Genomic DNA, 20,118 nt, shown 5'->3' on the forward strand with positions numbered 1-20,118 from the left:
ATATTAACCTTTAAGACCATTTTACATGGACAGGCTTTGTGCATTAGACACAGATGTTTTGGAAAACCTACATCCATCTTGCAATGTGTAAAACAACCTTGTTGCCCTCAGATAAAGCTGGAACTCAGGAAAGAACTTTTCATCTCCTCCAGACATTGTCTTTAATAAATCGGGGCTGTCTGTGTTTTTTCTTTAGACAGAAAAGCCTGTTCATGTAAGGTCTGCTGTCAACCGTGTGTGCCAGGCAAGGGGGATGTAGTGTCTGCCCGTAGGGCATCTGCACCCGGTCGCGGATCATGTCTGGAGCCCTGGGCAAACAGAAGCGGTTTGGAGGCGAACGCTAGTTTCCCGGTGGGAGCCACAAGACACGTTAGACAGCGATTCCTCCCCGAGGAGACGCTGGCACACTGCCTGCAGACAGCGCTCGTCCTGGAAAGCACCTGTGCCATTCCGCTGCTGAACTGAATCCTTAACATCCTTCAGTCTCCTACGAACTCCATTCATTCTGAAAATCGCTGCAACGTGTTACTGTGTGACAGTCTCTGTGGCTCTGTCAAAGGAGTATTTTTAAGCCATAATCGGGGTTATTTTGCATGTAAATTGACCAACAGAAATCTGATTAATCTATTTGACTGTGTGGGGCATAAAGAAATGGTGACGGCAGCTTGGAAGGTATGAATTAAAGATGGCATTAATTCCCAAAATACTCTCACATAAGTTTTAATACTCTGTTGGGTTTCACTGATGCCATTTTTGTTTATCGAGTTGAATAGGAACAGCACGAGTGTCTTTGTGTGTGCATGTTTGTGTGCGCGTGTGTGTGTGTGTGTGTGTGTGTGTGTGTGTGTGTGTGTAGTGATTCATTTATTACATAGACGTAATTCATTTATTACATATTACTTGTCCCCTTTTAGCTTTGGAATGTCCTTTCATATTTTCTAAAGATCCAGCATGTTTTCGGATTGTTCTTCGACACATCTACGTTCATTACAGCCTTCAGCTGGAAATCTTCCTTCACCTTCTCACCTCCATTCATGCAAAGCTAGTACTTTTTCCAGCTGTTTTTCTGTTTAGTTATCACTCTGTGCCTTCTTTGACCTGATGAGCAGTTTGAAAAGGGTCAGCCCTGTCTAGCTGCCAGAGATTAATCTCTCTCTTGTGTCAGGTTAGCCATTGCTGATTCCTGAAATGTTCCACCTGCCAGGCATCTGTCAGGCTTCACCTACAGCCATCCTCTGAGAGCTTCTCTGATTTGGTACTGTAAGAAAGACAAAAGGCTGTTCAAGTAGGGTGCTCACCATGTGACAAAGTGATATGGCAAAAAGCATAAACAACACTACTAAATATGAATGCATCTGGCAGATAGATAAGTAAAAACCAATAATGAAGCAATAATGAACCAATAATGTTCTTCTTCATTGTCAATAACATTGACAATACATTATCTCTATACAGAGGAGCTACTGTTGTCTTAGTGTTGTTAAAAAACACTTAACTACTTTAATTAAATAAAGAGGAAGGAATTAAACCTCCTATGAAGTTAATATATAGCATGAATCAAACTAGTGAGTTATCATTCTTATTAAAGTCATTCATTCAAAATATGGATTTCATGCAAAATTGAGATTTTAGGGAATGGTGACTGGTTAGGCCTGTTTTACTGAGCTGTTGCATAACATGAGAAAACAGGGCACTGCACTTGCATTGGGTTGGAGAGGTGTTAGCCCTAGCTGCCTGGATGATGTTAGACTTCCAGATTTATGTCACTTGCCTAACACAATCCTGTCTGATCCTCAACCCCAGCCTTAGCCGACCTGTACCAGTGATTCAATCTCAGCTTGTGAGCTGCTGTTTATAGACAGGGAAGAGCGGAACATGGAACTGAAGACTGAAACCACTTTCAACGTATGTTGCATAGTTTTGGGGTTTAGTTCTTTTTTTATTCTGATATATCAGATTACTTTTTGCAGGACATGCAGAATGCACCAAATGTATTCGTATCTCCTACTGACGTGAGACCATAGAACAGTTGATTTCAGTCTGGTTCTCGGCAATGTCAGATAAGTTCACATTTTTGTTGCGTTCTAATACTAACAATACCTAAATCAGGTAATCAGCAGCATGCAGCACTTGACATCTTGACTGAGGTGTCTGTTGAGCTGAAAGACATGGGATGGCTTGGAGTGCCCCAGGGCTGGTTTAAAAACTCCTGTACTAGAGCACCACCTTTCACCCCACTAGCAACTCTAATGCCTTCAGGAAGTTGTGAAATGTTCTTGCTTTTGTGCCAAGACTCGTCTATGAAAAGACCCACTGAAATAGATATTGGCATCTCCATAGTGTGCAAAGTTCTGCTTTTCTCTCCTTGCCTCCTACTACAGCTTGAAGGATCTATCAAAAAGCAAAAAGCAAGATACTTAAGCCAATTGTTCAGTTGTTAAAAGTCTTTTAACAAGCTCCACTCAAGGAGCAAGGCTGTGAATATATGTTCATATGCAGCCTTACATCACTGTCCACAGTATTCAACTGAAGTTCAAAATCCAGAGGTCAGTGTTCAGTGTTCTGTGCACTGAGAGGTCTATGCAAGAGTGTGTGGGAGGCAGAACTCTTTCAGCAGCTAGAACATTGAGCCTTAAGCTTTTAAGTTCCTGTTGTGAGCAAATGTTGACCCATCTTATGAATAATATCCATAAACAAGAATATTACAAGAGTTGAAAATCCAGAACAGGAGAAAGGATTGCTTCTCAGAATGAAAAATATGAAATTGCTATGGATGATATTGGTAAAGCATCTTTGTACATCTGGTTTATGTTATTTGTTATTGACATTCTTTTGGTTGGATTATTAGATTAACTCTTATTATTTAATGTTCTTCTATATTTGGCTATGGCAATAGCATTGTGATGCACTGATTATACTGCTCAGAGTGTGTACAACAGCATGGAGTATTCTTAATTCACCTGGTACTTGGGGCTCAATGATAGTGTTAAGTGTCAGAGAGTTCTTTAAATAATGATCACTTTAGATTCTACAAAAGATGCTATCAGTGGGATTGGGGAGCTTTTGTTCCATTTCTAAGCACAAGACAGCAGGCCCTTGTTCAGATGATGAAGAACATCAAGCTGCTGTGGAAAAAAGTTCGTCCGCAAACCCAGGGCACAAAGGTTTTTCTGAGGCTCCCTCTGAACAAGGAATAACCCATGTTAAAGTTAACTCTTTATTTGCAGTTTTGACCAGAAGTGTTTGTCTTCGGGTAATAGCATTAGGGACCTGTCTCTATCACAGCAATAACAACAAAGTAATTGGTATTCTGGTGAATCAATATTTAGAGATGGAGAATGCTTTTGGTGGCACAATAAAGGTCTCGGATTCATTTTTATCGCTTAAGATCGCCATAATCACTATATAAAGTCTATTTCTCTTTCTTTTATTGGCTGACCGTCTTTGCTGGATAAAACTTTTTAAACAAATATATAAGTTTTTGTCTATATGTTGTAATGGGGTGCTAGGAATTTCATTTGCTCTGTCTTGTGCTAGTGCTTCATAATCTATATCATGTAATTCTTACAACAATTTAATATAGTATTTGTTTATGAGAAATATACCAGTGGTACAAACTGGAATATATACTGTTATGGTGAAAAGGGCATCATTTCACATTACAGTTCTTATTCTGCCATTCTTTTGAAATCATGAAGAAGAAACAGCAAATATGAGACATATCATCGTTAAATGTCAAGACATTTCCCATCCACCCAACTCAAAGGTATCGTCACCATTTATTCTTCTTCAGAGTTTGAAATGTCTGTGCCTGGACAACATGGCTCAGCTCAAGGCACATTAAATAGCTCTCTCACTGAGTTTAGCCCTTGTGAGAAATATGTGGCACTCACAGCAGAGTGTTTGGAAATGCATTATTAGAACTCTGTGGGGAAGAGGAGGAGAGCACTGCACTGGCCTCGTCAGACACGCACTCCCCCTCCCACCTGTCCCTCTTAGTATGCCCAGTTACCATAGCGATGCATCAGCAGTTGCGCTGTGCCCTCTGCCTGTGATATTTCAGTTGACCCGACCTCCGCTGGAGCTGAGTTTTGGCAGAGGGGCCAGTATCGCCCCCGGCTCCGTAGGCAAACGCCTGCACAGCACTTCTCCTTTTTACTTGCGCTCTCCCATCTGTTCTTCCCCAAACCCAGAGAGAACCAGAAGTTTAAAAAATGTCTTTGTTAAAAAATCTAATTGGAAATTTACATCAGAGTTAGGCAGGAGCACCACGTTGGGGGTGTGATTGGCATGGGTGGGAGGCTGGGGGTGGAAGTTAGTCCAGAAATGTGGGCCAGACGCCCTCAGCCGTCCTCTCCTCCCATTCATCGTCTCTCCGAACCACTGTGGGAGTTTAATGAAAATTGGAGCTCACGCCCAGTAGCAGCTCGCACTTCTGCCATCATCACCAAATTATTTATCGCTTGGATATGAATATTATGCAACCACTGATTTTGAAAACCATCACACCTAATGTCAGTTAGAAATATTTAGCTATATTAAGCATTCAAGAAATGTTTAATTATATATTATGCCCTAGAACATAGAACATACTGGTGTACTCTTAGAGGGTAATGATAGTAATTTTGCCTGAAATTAAATGCAAATAAAGAACAGCCCTATGACTGATATCATTATTTATGTATTTGTTTCACCCCAACCTTTAGATTCCTGTTATCATTTTAATATGATTCACAAGATTATACATTACTGTCACAAGACATTAACATGATTTTCAGCAAACACATTTTACCCCCACAGTTACTCAGTAACCCTTGCGGACATTTTATTGCTCTGTTAATCTCACTGACAATACCCGCTCTTTTCACACACTACTTTTAAATCAATATCAGACCTGCCGCTCCTTTCATTATCCAGCAAAAGATAACGCGCAGCTGGATTTTATTGGCGCCCCGTGTGAGGAGAGAGGAAGCCATGAACAGAGCGAGGAACAATAACGCAGTGGACGGTGCCAGTAAATCTGCACTGACTGTCCCCTTTTTTCCCCAGTGTCCACCGTCATAGATGCATAGAAGATGGGTCCTTACACTAAATCAGTCTAGATGAGGTGGTAATTCACTTTATATCCACTGTCTTTTGGCACTGTAATAGAGCATGAGCCTTTACTGTTACACTAGACTTACTTTGCCTCTTTTGTGCTCATTGATGAATGTTTAAACATGACTAGCCAAGGATAACATCAGTTTCTTAATTACATCATGTCCTTTTTAACTAATTTGTGACAAATCTGATTATTGTTTACCATAGATAATATTGGGAATATAACCACCAACAAAACTGTTTTATCATTTACTGTACAAAAGAATCATGTTATTCCACCCGAATTCTATGTATTAGCCCAAAAGGAATATGGAAAGGATAAAATGCATTATAATTTCCAAAACAAAGAAGCATTAAATATGACATGTGCTTTGGTGTGTGTGCTTGCATCTCCATCTTTTCTGCCTCTCACCATTGTCCACTTGTAAGCAGGGCAATTATAGCGGTGCTTTGTTAAATTGATGTTGTATTAGCCTCGAGCCAAAGCCAATAAGTGAATCTTTGATCTAGCAAGTCTGCTTTGCATATATTTACATGAACAGATGCTAGCCTTGCTGTAAATACCCAGAAGCCACTAAGACTTTGAACTGCGAGTTGATGCTGGCACAAGAGTTTTTTCCCAGGAACTGAGTATAAGTGTGTGATGTCAGGCCTGGCTAACTTCCTGTACGCATTCTTACTTATTCGTTAAGGGATGCCACTCTGGTTATAAATGTTCATCATCTAGTATCTATAATATATGTGCACAATGGAAGTCTCAGATAAAAAGGAAAATAGAGTAATCCACAATAAGAGTGAAACAGACTGCAATAGAGGCAGACAATTGTATGCCAATGCAGTAGCAATAGAATGTTACAGGGTCGAGAGTTTCTGGGGCTCTGGGAGTAGCACCTCATGAAAAATAAATACCTCCACATTCTCAGCGTCTTGCTGAGCTTCTTTTTTTCTGATAATCTGTGCTTGTTTATGGCTTGTCAGTGCACCCGCATTTAAACATTTCAGTTGCTGAGTTGAAAATGTCAGATTGGGAGAGGATTCCTACGGAAAATTGCTGTTTCACTTTATCTTTCTCTGAAGGCAAATGCTCGGTGTGAAGGTGAGGAGCAGTGGTTTTTACAGGGTCTGGCTGGAAGCAGAGGGAGCGCTCAACATTAGCATGTTACATGGTCTTTGAATCTTGCTAGACTTTATTAATTAAACAATGCCACTCTTCACTAAAGCAACTTCAGTGCCTACTGTGAATTCTTATGACATGGGTGGTGAGGCCCTCAAGTACTGCTATGCCCGCATTACAATTGCATTATAAACTCCCAAATGCTTTCATTCAGTTAGAGTTTCAGCGACTTACAGAGACTTACTTTTCCCTTGGTGACTGTTTTCACGCAGTACTTTCCCAGACTACAATTTTCCATGGCCTTTGTTGGGCAAAAGTGACATGTTGTTTGTCTTTTACGGAGTCCCTGTGGGTGAAGTGTCACACGAGCTATACTTTCTTTTCATGCGTGGTTGCAGTAAGAGCTTCCCATTCGAGCCAGCATGTAGACTTCCTGCTACACCACCTGTGGCTATGCAGGTGCAGGAGATGGAGGCCAGCTGTTTCGGGTGCCAAGCCAGACATCCCCAGTCTAGGCCACATGTCGCTACGTCTGCCTCCTTCAGACCTCTGCAGCTCGATAATTGCATGCTTCTGCCCATCATGATGTACCAATGGCTTGTGCGGTAATGACATTGTGAGCAAAATGGTGATAATTATAGAGGAGTGTGGAAAAGGCATGATTTGATCAGTCAGAGGCACCCCGTAAATGTAGCATGATTAACAGAATAATCAAGGCTTTTTTTAAATAAGTGATTGATCCTGTTTCTCCTTTGGATGTTCTCAGAAAACACTTGTTGTTCCATAATCTCAGGTACTCAGATAAGTTGCTGTTGAGCCATAAAAAAATTAACACCAGACATTCCTTCTCCGGTCTTGATTATAGATAGTTGATTATAGATAGCATGAATCATAAGACATAAAATCTGTTTATTAATAATGAGATACAAGGGGGAATTACAGAATTTGCTTTATCAGCACGTCAGCAATTACAATATTTCTTATTGCTTAATGAATGAGAAGAGCTCCAAGTTAACAGAGGTGGCATAAATACTGTAATGATGTTTTACCAAGTCATTCTTGAACTGAATAGAGCCATATAGTTTAGGGTCTTGGTGAGTTAATTAAATTATGGATTTAACGAAAGTATTCCTCTAGGTTGTGACTGCCAAAACCATGAGTACCAACACAAATCGACGATGAAAGCATTGTGAGCTTTTGAAATGCAAGACAGCTGTTCAAATCTGATTAAGACTCCAAACACAGAGGAGGCTTTGCAGGTTTTTATTTTTTTTATGTACTGCATCAGAAAACACTGCAGAACCCAGAGATGAGACAAGAAATTGATATTGGTTAAAAATGTAGCATATTGAATTTGAGGGGTTTTGTATTCCGTCAAGAGTTCCTTGGGTCATGCGTCCCTAAGATATGACTGGTGCCTCTGTGGAAGGTTCACTGAGCTACTCCTGCATTACTGCAGTGATTCACTGAGACATCTTGACAGTCCTATGCAAACTCTCTGGATAAAATTGGAAAGGAAGGCTTTGCGCTTTTCCTGCAAAGAAAGGTTCTCAGATGCAGCTCCTGGACATGGAGGGCTGACAGGTGGATACTTTTAGCCTTGCTGTGACCTGTATGCTCAGTTTACCACATCATATTCAATCTGGAGCTTCCTCAGAGCACAACATCTTCATTTCACATTTACTTTATCCCTCTCCTTCATCCCCCCATCTTCCTCAGATCAATCGATGCATACATTAAGACTTTCAAGCTCAAACCCTCTTTTGATCTTTTCTCTCCAGATTGCTCCAAGCCGAGCATCACTAAGGGCTCCTCTGCCATGAATATGCCCCAGTCATTTGGCATAGCGATGGGCTTCTCTCTGTCAGAAACCCTGCCTGCTGCCAGCCTGCCCAACCTGTCGCGAAATGCCTCAGATCAGGGCTTGCTGCTGACAGCTGAAGACAGCATCATCTACTTGGCACCCACCGCCGACACCAATAAGTGCTGGCCCATCCGACCCACGTTGCGCAATGAATTGGACACCTTCTCTGTGCACTTCTACATCTTCTTCGGGCCCAACATTTCCATTCCCCCAGACCGGGCAGCAGTGTTTGCCATCAACCTGATGCCTGTCCTGGACAGTGGAGGAGTTCTCAACATGGAGCTCAAACTGAATGTGGTGAGTACTGATGGAACACACTGTACTGAAAGAAAGACTTTAATCTATTATAGACCATTTTCTCAGGATTACTCTTGGCAAAGGTGAGCCCCAGTACTTTTGACTAAATAGATGATAGAGACTCTATGCTATGAATCCTATTTTTGGCCTAGGACTGAAGTTTCTGTACAGGAAAACAGAATGTATAAATAGCAACATTTGTGGAATGGACAACTTTACATTAGTAGATTAGTTGTAAAATTATAAAATTGTCAATGCAAAGGCTTCAAAATACCATATTGAAATTAAGATCCCTCACAGAAACTGCTGCCACAGTTTCTTTAACCTATAATTTTTGGAGTTTGACATTATGGTTACTTTGAAGCCAACACAAGATTAATATCCCTCTTTGTATCAGGGGGCATAACATATAACATTGCCCCCCCCCCCCCCCCCTCAAAAAACCCCAAAAACAAACAAACAAAAAAAAACAAAACTGGCCTAATGTTCTAATACTTTTTAGGGCCCCTATCAGTCACAGGCCCTTAGAATTGCCCTACTTCCCCCCATGGCGACCCTGCACCAGGGTATTATGATTGATGGCTTCATATCTATCGTGATAATGCAAGTCATGTAAAATGAGTTGCAAGGATGAAGCAAGGCAAAGCAAGGATGAAGATAACTGTCATTCTCAGGGAATGATATTCACACCTTCCTCTCTTATCACTGGCTGCTAACTGCAAGGATAACACCTTGTGGAACTCAAATTATAGTTATCTTGTATGTCTAAAATTGTACATCAGTTTCTTTACCACAAAATATTATCTTCTGATAAATCAAATTCTTAATGCAGTATTCCGGTACATTGTGAGAAAATCAGCCTGTTCTTGCGAAACCTCCAGTGAGACACCGATATTCAGAAAGCTTTGATAGAAGCAATGAGTTCTCTGACACCTCTGAGGTGTCTGAAGGATTAAAGCCTGAATTATTCAGTTCTTCCCATTTCCCTTGCAACTGAAAGGAATAGGCACGTGTGGCATTTCAAAAGGCTCAAGGTTAGGTCTGTGGAAATTTCTAACACTGCACTGCACATGGACGGATGAGAATGTGTGCACTTTAGCCTGATTAATAACAAATGTTAGCAATCAATTGAGTGCCAGGCAGTAGCCAGTGTGGGAATGGTAACACCTGAAGAGTGCTGCTGCAAATGTCACTGTCATTTTCTGCCGTCAAGTCTTGAACTTCACTTTGTTTCTGAGGCAAAAAAATATATAAGCTGTTGGATATGATCTTTAATCACAGCTTGAATCACGATGGATCACCTGGAGAGGTTCCATGCGAACATCAAGGGGGCGATAACAGAAATGTACTCTATCCTTGATTTGAATGTCAGTGGAAGGCTTCAAAAGGTCAGACGGAATGGGAGGTGGGATCTATTAAGCAGCCCTTCGATCTTGGGCCCATTCAGTCACAAAAGCGCAGCCACATCCTCCTCACCTCCATTTCCTCTTGAGATTTCATCAACGTGCGTTAATGGAGTGATATCTCCTGGAGTGATATCAGCAAAGAAAATAAGCTGCCACTGGCTGGGCTTATTTTAAAACGCCAAATATGAAGCTTTCAATACCCAAGAGGTGGAACGTGAGGTGCTAAGAGGGAATGCTGAAGTGTGTCTGAGTGGTCCTGACCAGACAGAGACAGGATATGATTGTTGGTAGTGAAAGAGAAAGAGTGATGAGTGATTTTTCTCTTCTGACACCATAAATGCACAAAACAGTATATGTGAGAATAGGCATTTCATAGCACTGTATCCTTTTAAAATAAAAGTTCTATAGATGGGAAAATTGGGTTTCAGAAGGCTCAGAAACTATAATTATACACTTGCAGATGAACCTTTGAATCCAGTAACATTTTCAACACATATCCAGTCTTGTGCAATTTTTAAACTGTAGATGTCAAGGAAAGCAGTATGCAAAAAAACAAAAATGATCGGATGATCACAATTCACGTACCATATGGAGAAAGAGTAGGAAGCTGTCCTCAAACACAACTGTTCACTTCAAAAGGACATATTATGTGCTTTGCATATTCCTGAAATTATTTTTCCCTATTGTTAAAATCAAACTTGCTCATGTGAAGCACTGTGCTATTAGAAACAGTCCTGTGTCAGTCCAGGCAGCCAAAGGAGTTAAAGTGACCTGCATCGGTGAGCTAAAAAGTCATTTTCCTCAATCAGCACTTTGGAAGCTAGCAGTAGATTGCCTTTTCACTTTTCACTTTTAATGGCAGCTCTGGGCATTGTGAAAAAGGGCCTCTTTTAAAGTTGGAGTAAAGACTGGCCTCTTGAGTGTGTGCTGCTGTCGTAAAGCAAATGATTTCCGCCTGCTGCCATATGATGGCACCTGGGAATTATCCTACAAGGACGATGAGGTGATGGATATTGTACTGCAGGTTTATGAGCAGGACAGTTAATGGGAGCCATTTTAGCTATTGGCTCTGTTGGACTCAGGACTAGTCACGAGCAACTTGGATGAAGAGAATAATACACTTGGAACAGACCGATTTTGAAGGCGTTCACCACACAGAGTAGCCTGGCTCAGTGTGCCGTGAGTCAAGCCCTCACAAAAGGCTGAAGCTAAGAACTGGCAAGTTAACAACACTGAAAGATGATACAGTGGTCAGTTAGAACAGTGACCAAAATACAATCCAGCAACAAAGGATTTATGTTTTTAATCTTGGCAAAGGTAGTGGTGGCACGATGAAACTACTGGTCAGGGTTCATTTTCGCATCCAGGGCAAACACTGGGGTCTGTCATTTCTGTCAAAGGAGCAGCCTCATCACACTTTGCTATATTGGTGAGAGACAGGTTTGCTGTGAAACAACTGCCTACAGATCTGGGCAGAAAAAAAATGCTGTATCCTGAACTGCAATTGTATTTTTCCTCACAATACCTTGTACCATGTCAGCATCAGAAAAATACACTATGGTTACATGAATTGCATTGAAAGGTTTGTTTTTTGTTTGAAGCAACAGCTTCTAGACATTATAATGAATAGCCAAATAAGCCCACTTTGCTCATAAATCTCTGAATATATTGCTGATTTCCAATTTCATTGTTTGAGTAAATTTATTAAAACATCCTTATTTCTGGTGGGAAAATTAATTTTTGTCATTTTGACAATAACAATAATAAATCAATTTGATGTGACTCTAATTGGACTAAAATATGAGTGTTCATCAAAAAAATAAAACAATGGTAACTTTTTTTTAAAAAGGGCTGTTTAAATCAACTGTGTAAATCCAAAAGACTTATGATAGCTGTTACCACTTCATACTGCATGGTCAGAAACCACTCCAGGTACATATACAGGTAATATACTCCAGGTGCATACTAGCATTCCCACTTCCCATGTATATATATGATTCCTGTAATCAGTATTCCATGCAGCTTGGCTGAAGGATTCCTGTCTACCATGGGGCACAATGAAACTCCCTGCTCTTCACAGCCGTGGGTGTCCTCTCCTTGATTAACCTCTGCTTGCTGACATTTCAGGGTTGAACTTCATTCCCAGCAATGGCACTATTCATGCAGAACCAGGTTAGCCTGCGACCACATATGGTGTGACACTGGTGCAAAAGCACGGTCCATAGTTGCAGAGGAAATCAATGGAGGACATGCCTATCTGTCTGTGTCCCTCATCCCTCCCTGTCCGCCCTCCTGGAAGCGTCCTCTACTCTGTAATTAATGGAAAATGGCATCCATTAGAGGGCAGCCAGCTCTGGTCTGGGAAGAAAAATGCAATTACCTGGCACTAATGAGACTTTCTGGATAGGCATAAAGAGAGGCAGCTGGAGAAAAAGGACCTCGTTTTCGTTTGTTCGGTACACTCGAAGTGATGGCCTCAGATTGGCAAAATGAGTAGCCTCCTGTATTTGAAAATGGGAACCTTCTTTCCATGAAATCAATGCGCCATTCATGCTGTTGGCCAGTGGTTTCAGTGTTGCGCAAGTGGTAATACTGATGCTTAGAATGGAACATCTCAATTTTAGAACTGCTATAATGATGCCAATAGCAAGCCCTGGTGAGATAATGATTTTACATATTATAGGCTATGAGGCACAGCTTGGTAATTTTCCCAAGCTGTGGTGTGTCTCTTGACAGAGCCTGTCAACCAGTATGGTCTCTCAAACAAAATGTATTGTCACATATTTTATTCAGACTTAGATGTAATAAATAGTACTGAATATTCCCACAGCAGCTGGGGCTGTTGGCATTGATTACTTTACAGCAGTGGACAAAATGTTCAGATTTGTAACCAGTAGAGCTAAATTTAAATGCAGCAATGTATATCTCTGGAGCCTACGTTATTATCTATTTTGGCAAAATCTTGCCAGGATCAGAAATATTTTAGCAGCAGGGGAATCACATTGCATGTACCTATAGGAGCCCAGGGTAAAAACGGTGCAAGTTCTACACGTTTAGAGAAAAATAGATATAAAGTGTCATATTATCTTCTTCAACACCTGTATGTACTTCTTCTAGGCTTGTCCTGGCTTTCAGTTACTTTAAACAGTCATAAACAGAGTAAACAGTCATAAATAGAGTGATGAACAGAGAACAGATGTTCTCACCCATTCACTGGAAATCTTCTCTTTAAGTAAGACCTCACCCTCAAACCTACTTCACACATGCATGTGTTAAGCAAAATTATTATCTAAACAACTTTATTTAACAGTGAAGTCTATCCAGCAGCACTGGATCCTTTTTCTTAGGCAGTCTCGACAGTTATCTTGAAACCTAGATACGCTTCTGCTATGAGATACATATTGATGACTGCATGCTTTGTGCACAAATGCAGCCCCAACGTGACACTTAACAATTTACTCTACATTATGGCTAGTTCACACAAAGCCACTTCCTCAGTTTGGCAGTTTTGGCTCACCAGAATATCAAGCAGTACAAGTCATTGTGAATTTACTGTCCTGCCTCCTTGACAGTCATGTTGCCTGCTCAGCAAGACCCATTATGCTAATTAAACAGAGATTATTCATTATGGTAATTACTCTGGGATTATTCATTGCTGACTGTGAGCATGTTGTGATCTACAGCATGATAGCATAATCACACAGGATTAAATAAATAAATTGAGGATGATTTAATTTGTGTATCACATTCAAGATGACATCCTAGCCAGGCTAACTAGCTATCCTTTCTGTAAAAAAAATAAAAATAAATAAATAAATTATCCTAAATGAATGTTTGTATAGGAATTTAATACATCTACAGCAATTTAAATAACTAATATCTTTTTGAATAAAGATAAGGCAAAACTGAAGTATTTTCTTGGCAGTCTGCACTATTCATTTTATTATGGATACTTATATTAGAGGTGCATTCTACAGATTTACAACTGGAGATTGTCATCACACTTGCTATCCACAATTTTTCAGCTACCCTCTACCCCATTCACAACTAGCTAGTTCCTGACCGCAGGACCACTGCTGACTGGATAGTATTGGGTGACAGATTATTCTCAACATGGCACAGACACTGACATGGCAGTGTCATCACAGTGGGTGCTGTCCTGGTACATCAGGCACAGCTGTGCTGCTGGAGCTCTTACAGCAGTCAAAGCCACCGCTGTGCTGAGAATTATCTCCCAGTCAGAAAAACCCAGGCAAAAGACGCCCTGTGGTCTGAAATTGACCATTCACAAAAGCTGGAGAGTGGCTAATGCAAAATATGCACAGTGCCAGATGGCAACAGACACCTACAAGGTGTTTCTAATAAATAAACGTTTCTAATGTGGCTGTTGGTGGCTGTATATATATTTCTGTGTTCATCTTTAATGTTGTTCACATAAGACTGATTCAACTTGACTTCACTAGTTCACATTAAGTGCCACAATCCTTTACACTGTTTGGCACTTACAAGCATATGAGCCTACACTGACTGATTACATCATTAGGTATATTTAGTCTACAGATGTTTGGAGCAGGCTGCCGTACATTCAAGTGTAATGTGTACTCCACCACTCCTGGGACCAGTATTGTACTCTGAAGTCAGTTCATTGACTTTACAAGAGTTCAGTATCCTGTGTACATTGTTAGCCTTTACTGCCCTCTTTATTGATTGACGTGTTTTGACCAAAGGACAGTGTTAGCTGAAAACATTTAATATGCATCTACACAGCAAATGCTTTCATAAATACTGTTTATACAAACACTTATGAATGTGACATAATAGCATAATACCATAAGACATCATCTACCCTTATTTACAAAACAGGTAATGGAAATGGTTGTGCAGAAGGCAAGAGAAATTATAGTTAGTCAGTTAACATCTAAAGACATGGATTCCTCAACAAAGGACTGGCCTATAGGTGCAGCTGTAGAATAGATATACCTAAACTGGCTACTCAATGCATTAATTCCTGTTAACATCCATTATAAAGTATTTTGATGTTAAAAATGTGATTGTTTTCCTCTGTGTATTTGAACATGTAATGAAATACTTGACAAGAAATGACAGTACATTTTAAATTCCTTATAGCATTTAACTTACTTGACAAGTTTGGCTGTTGCTCTAACTGTCTCATCACCTGTGCCACAGAGACACAGCTGGGTGAACAAGGTCAAACTTGTTTCTCTGTTGATTTTTCCTTCATAAAATAAAATCACATAGGGGTTGCTTAACCTCCTATTGACTTTCTGGACCAGTGGAAATGTAAACAGAGTGTTTAGCTGAGTGGCTTGGCCTCTTTTCTGTATGAATATAAATATGATGGGGCCAATGTGCACGCACACACACACACACACACACACACACACACACACACACACACACTGTACACTTAGCTACAGAGTGTGTCCTCAAACAGACACTCATACCTGATTGGATGCAAGCAGGGGAGAGATGGGCTAATGAGCTATAGCAAAAAGCCAGAACAGGACCTCTGTGTGTGTGTGTGTGTGTGTGTGTGTGTGTGTGTGTGTGTGTATGCGCGTTTGTGGGCATATGTGTGTGTCTGTCTTTGCGCATGTGTCCACATGTGCACAATTAAATGAAAGAGAGAAACCACACTCTGTGAAGGTGAGTGAGTGTGCTTGTGTGTGAGAGCAGGGGCAGAAATGTTTCCCCCAGGGAGCTTTGTGTGACTATTTTAGACAGTTTGATGTTGAACCTCATTCAGACCTGCCACCAGCTCTGCTGCATCTACTGTGAGGTCCAAGAACCTGATGTTGTCATGGTAATTCTATCCTTCTAGCTGAACAGCAGTGAGCCTCCAGAAGGATAATTTGGAAACAAGGTCTGTGGAGAGTGAGGCTCGATAGCTGGAAGCAAAGCAATGGCTATGAACAATGGTTAATTAATACATAGTACATAATACTTAGTATATGATACTTAGTGAATGATACTTATTGTAAATAAATGTCTGCCTGTAAATAAATATGGGACCAGTTTCCCAAAAGTATTAATATTAACTGTAAAGAGAAAGAGTCTGGAATCACACAGTATTTATTGTTTTGTATTGTCTATAAAAATTATGCCAATATTATATGCATGTATGACTGTGGTGATATCTGTTCCACTATCCTTATGATTATTAATTTTGCCAGGCTTAGATTTAAGTTATGCTATTCTAAAGTTGCATAAATATCTGATACATAGATCTTTTCAGATATATTGACTGGAAGATCCGCACTACAAGAACATCGCTGGTGTCCTCTACACCTCCTTTGAACATAAATGGATTTCCTTGTCATGTGAGCTTGTACTCTTTGTGAAACTGAAGTCACTAATACATTGTACTGACTGGTACATTCTTTTAAATGATATTGTGTCTTTATGCACTGGAAATATAATGACAATTAAATTAATTGAAATAAAGGGTTAGGAAAATGGTAAATAAAATCAATTAATTTTTAAAAGAACTGAACATACAGTATGTACTGTAAAAACAAAACAAAACCAGAACTGAACAGATTAAAAATAACCGTGATGAACTGAATTTCAGGTAGAATATGTGTTTAGAACATCTTACATCACAGGAAATGAAGTGAAAGAATGTGAGCATTTCCTGTCAAGAGAGCACTGTGATTTACATCCGTGATCATTGACTGTAAAAAAACACACCAGCTAGTGACAGCACTGTGGTTTGTGTAAAATGAACATGAAAAACCATTGGTTCCTCATCAACTGTTGCCCTCAATAACCTTGGCCAGTGTCAGTGACTGGCTGCAGGAGCTCTCCTGTGTACATAATGGCCATTTTGTGGTAAGTGTGGTCTTCCAGCTTGACGGCTGACTTGTACACTATGCTGTGGTCTCTCCTGTGGCAGGGTGGGAGTGGACACTTTTGCCAGCTGTTAATTCTCAGAGTGGTTTGAATGATAGCCAAGGACTGCCCTAAGCTCAGCTCCTCTTGCCATCAGTCATTGTTTGAAAGTGTACTTTCCAGATTGGAGTCTGGTCTGAGGCCAGCTCAATACAGGTGCTTGGATCAGTGTCAGCATTTCAGTGGTGCTTGGTGCATACAAAGCAACAGTGAACATAGAAAATGGCAATCTGTGTAATGGTGATTAATATAAAGGCTTCAGCGTTATGGATATCTCTGTTTGACATTGTAGTTCTTCACAATCACATCACTGCCATCCACTCCTTTTCTTCAGCATATAAATTAATTTCCCTTTTATATCGGCTTGTTTTCGAAACTGGAATGACTAATACACTGCGTTGGCTGATGCCTACCTTCAGGCTTGAGTTGATGTGGGTCTGGATATAGATCCTAAAACCCTTCAGCAGTGATCAGCTCACAGGCCTCGATTACAGAATGGGAGCTCAATTTTCTGGAAGCCAGTGGGGAATGCAACTTCTTTTGGGGTCAATCATGTCTTGTTGCGCTATAATGAGGTAGCAGCAACAACACAAGTAACTCAATTATTAAACCCCTTTACTTTGCATCACCCAGCGAGGTTAGCGCCCCGCGGCATTTTCTAACAACTCTGATTAGCTGAAAAGGACGTGACACTTTCCGTTAGGTCTCTCTCGCGCGCTCTCGCTTTCTCTTTGAAATGCCTGCGCAAGAGCCGCTAATTTGCCTCGTGTCCTGGATTCGCTTCTTCGCGGAGCCCTTTCTATTATTCATGTGCCGAGGGAGACACGAGGGCGAACATCTTTATTTTCAGATGGCTGCGGACATTCAGAGGGCATATGCTGCCAGATGCTCTCCCCGTTATCTCTACTCACAAGCAACTCCAAAAGCACGTATCATATAAAAATGTGACATTTTAAATATACCGTGTTAAATGATCTGCGTACCATATATATTTTGGTTTTAAACACGCTATTTATCTATTTATTTATTATTTATTTATTTTATTACCTTCATTACTGTATGACGTTATTTTTAACAAACGTGTTTTACTGTTTTGAACAGTCCTCGGTGAAAGGAGAGAATGTTACCGTGTTCGGCTGCCTGAATCATGGAATGCCGCTATCCCTTCGAGAGAACTCCTCTGTGAAATGCGAATCTGGTAGGAAACGTTTAAGTACAACCTGGGGTAGTTCTTTGTCATGACAGACAAACAGACAAAGCAAACAGATAAACAGAGATCTGTACAGCAGAGGATCACTGGATCTAGCCTTCCATGTCTTCAGGACATTTACAAAAGCAGGGTCACGAAGCGTGCTGGCAAGACTATAGATGGTGCCTCTCACTCTGGACATCACCATCATCCAGATACTGGTTGAAGACTCAAGGCCATCAAGGCCAGCGCAACCAGACATGCAAAGAGCTTCTTCCCCAGTGCTGTAACACTCATTAACTGCAGTAAACACCAAAAGATTCTAAACAATGACGCATTCATATCATCCTCTAATATCCTGCAAATATTAGTTAATTCCCCAATTTTGCTCAGAACCACACATATGTACATATTCACATGCATACATCATATCTTTTTTATATGTACTCTAATCTTTCTTCTATTTCTTCTTACCCTTTATTTTATTTGCTTAGTTAAATGTCATGTTTCTGTTAGCATCCACCAAGAGAAATTCTCTGTATGTGTAATGAACTTGGCGAAATAAAGTGATTCTGATTCTGAGATGACTTGGTGGTATTTTATCTTTTTAATACATCTTACAGAATCTGTTTCGGGATTTCTTCTATCCGTGAACACCACTACAAATATTACTAAGCTGCGGATCCCATACCCCCAGACAGGAACCTGGTACCTCAGCCTTCGATCTCTCTGTTCCACAGAGCATGGGTGAGTTTAACACATGTCTGCCAAATTCAGATCCACTTAAGGGAACACAGGCTTGCATTTTGTCTTCCGCACAAGCATAGCAAACCCCTTTATATGTCCTTTGTGCTGGGTACTGTCATGCATTCACCTAAATAAAAGTAATATTGATGCATTTACTTAGTAAAATCCTTTAAGCTAAAGACTGTGGCAGTTGATCATTTTACTGTATTTGTTTCTTCAAGATGTATCAAGGTTGACAGAGTTTGCTATTCTGTGTTGGCAACTACCATGCTAAAACCATTTGGCGCTTTCAAAAACAAGCAGACATAAAAAAAAAAAAACCATACAAGAAAAACATGAAATTATAACTGACCTGGTGAGTTGAGCGAGTTTGAAACAGTCACTCAAAGCTGACAACATGCTGTTCGGTCCTTGCCATCACAGTGGGGAATACACCCCCATATCGCACTGCTTCAAAAGATGTGAAAGGTGTCCTTAAACCTAAGGTCGCTTTTCATCTAGTTTTATCTTGATTTTTGATTTTGAGCAATCTACATAGTTATATTTCCTAAATCTTTAAACTTGCCAATGATCCATGTCAGCTATTCTCAGGTGAACGTTTCAATATGCCTTTCGCTCAAAGTCAGAGGAAGGTTGCTTAAAACAAGCTCCCGAGAGAACGCTTATCTGCAATACTGTCTAATGCCCTTTACTGTTGTCTACTGCAGGTTCGAGGCATGCTCCAATATAACATCAGAAGTTTATCTACGCTCATATCTGACTCCGTGTATTAACGACTGCGGCACGTATGGCCAGTGCAAGCTCCTCCGGACCAATAACTACCTGTATGCTGCATGCGAGTGTAAAGCAGGTGACCAGTCTTGAAACGAAAACTTTTCTCCCCGCTTTGTAAATAGAATCGCTCCTTAGGGATTTAAAAAACCTTCAGATGAATCTTATAATCCATCCACGAATGCGATGTTAGGAATTTCAAGAGGCTTTCAACCCGTTTCAATCTATGCAGTATATCACTACACTTCGTATTGCAATCAGTTTAAAGGTTAATGTGATTTTAATCGCTGAGCTATTTTGTAATTTCACCGCAATCGCCCCTCTCGACAGTCTAACGCCAATCACATGGTAATTGGCAGGTGGAGTTTAATGATTCACCCACGAGTATGTCACTCATATCTTCCTGTGAATAAGAGCTCCCAAATCAAACTGTTGTTTAATTAGAGGACACGCGATAATGTTAAGAAATGCTAATCACGGCCTCTCAATTACCTCCCTCGTGCGTCGTGGTTTTTGTTTCTCCCTCTGGATTCTGGTGTTCGAATTCTATTGTCAGTTGCACGATCTGTCCTTGAATATTTGCGAGCTAACAGCCCGTTTTGGAGAAAAAAAAAATCCCTTTTTAATTCGCGCAAGCAGCGCTCAGGTTTTGTGTGCGCGTGCAACCTTTCTTCTCAAGTGTCTTAAAGAGCGACGACTGGTCGTCGCTTTTGACACC

At 40.6% G+C, this 20,118-nt stretch overlaps 1 protein-coding gene and 1 long non-coding RNA gene across 2 annotated transcripts in view; one reads left to right on the top strand and one right to left on the bottom strand.

Moving 5' to 3' along the window:
- The window catches only part of tmem8b (transmembrane protein 8B), a 97,839-nt gene that overhangs the window by 60,508 nt on the left and 17,213 nt on the right, over nt 1–20,118 (top strand). Inside the window, exons 6-9 of the mRNA XM_035530385.2 lie at nt 7,996–8,375; nt 17,795–17,891; nt 18,506–18,629; nt 19,337–19,479. Coding sequence (XP_035386278.1) covers nt 7,996–8,375; nt 17,795–17,891; nt 18,506–18,629; nt 19,337–19,479 — 744 coding nt within the window. The remainder of the gene's footprint in view (nt 1–7,995; nt 8,376–17,794; nt 17,892–18,505; nt 18,630–19,336; nt 19,480–20,118) is intronic.
- LOC118242042 (uncharacterized) lies at nt 744–19,644 on the bottom strand. The gene is made up of 3 exons (XR_014123739.1): nt 19,452–19,644; nt 18,982–19,079; nt 744–1,258 (listed from the first exon to the last, which is right to left on the bottom strand). It is a non-coding gene; the product is annotated as an uncharacterized LOC118242042 (long non-coding RNA).

This window comes from Electrophorus electricus, chromosome 5 (genome assembly GCF_041902795.1).
Source record: "Electrophorus electricus isolate QZ-2024a chromosome 5, ASM4190279v1, whole genome shotgun sequence".
In the NCBI taxonomy this organism is placed as follows: Eukaryota; Metazoa; Chordata; class Actinopteri; order Gymnotiformes; family Gymnotidae; genus Electrophorus; species Electrophorus electricus.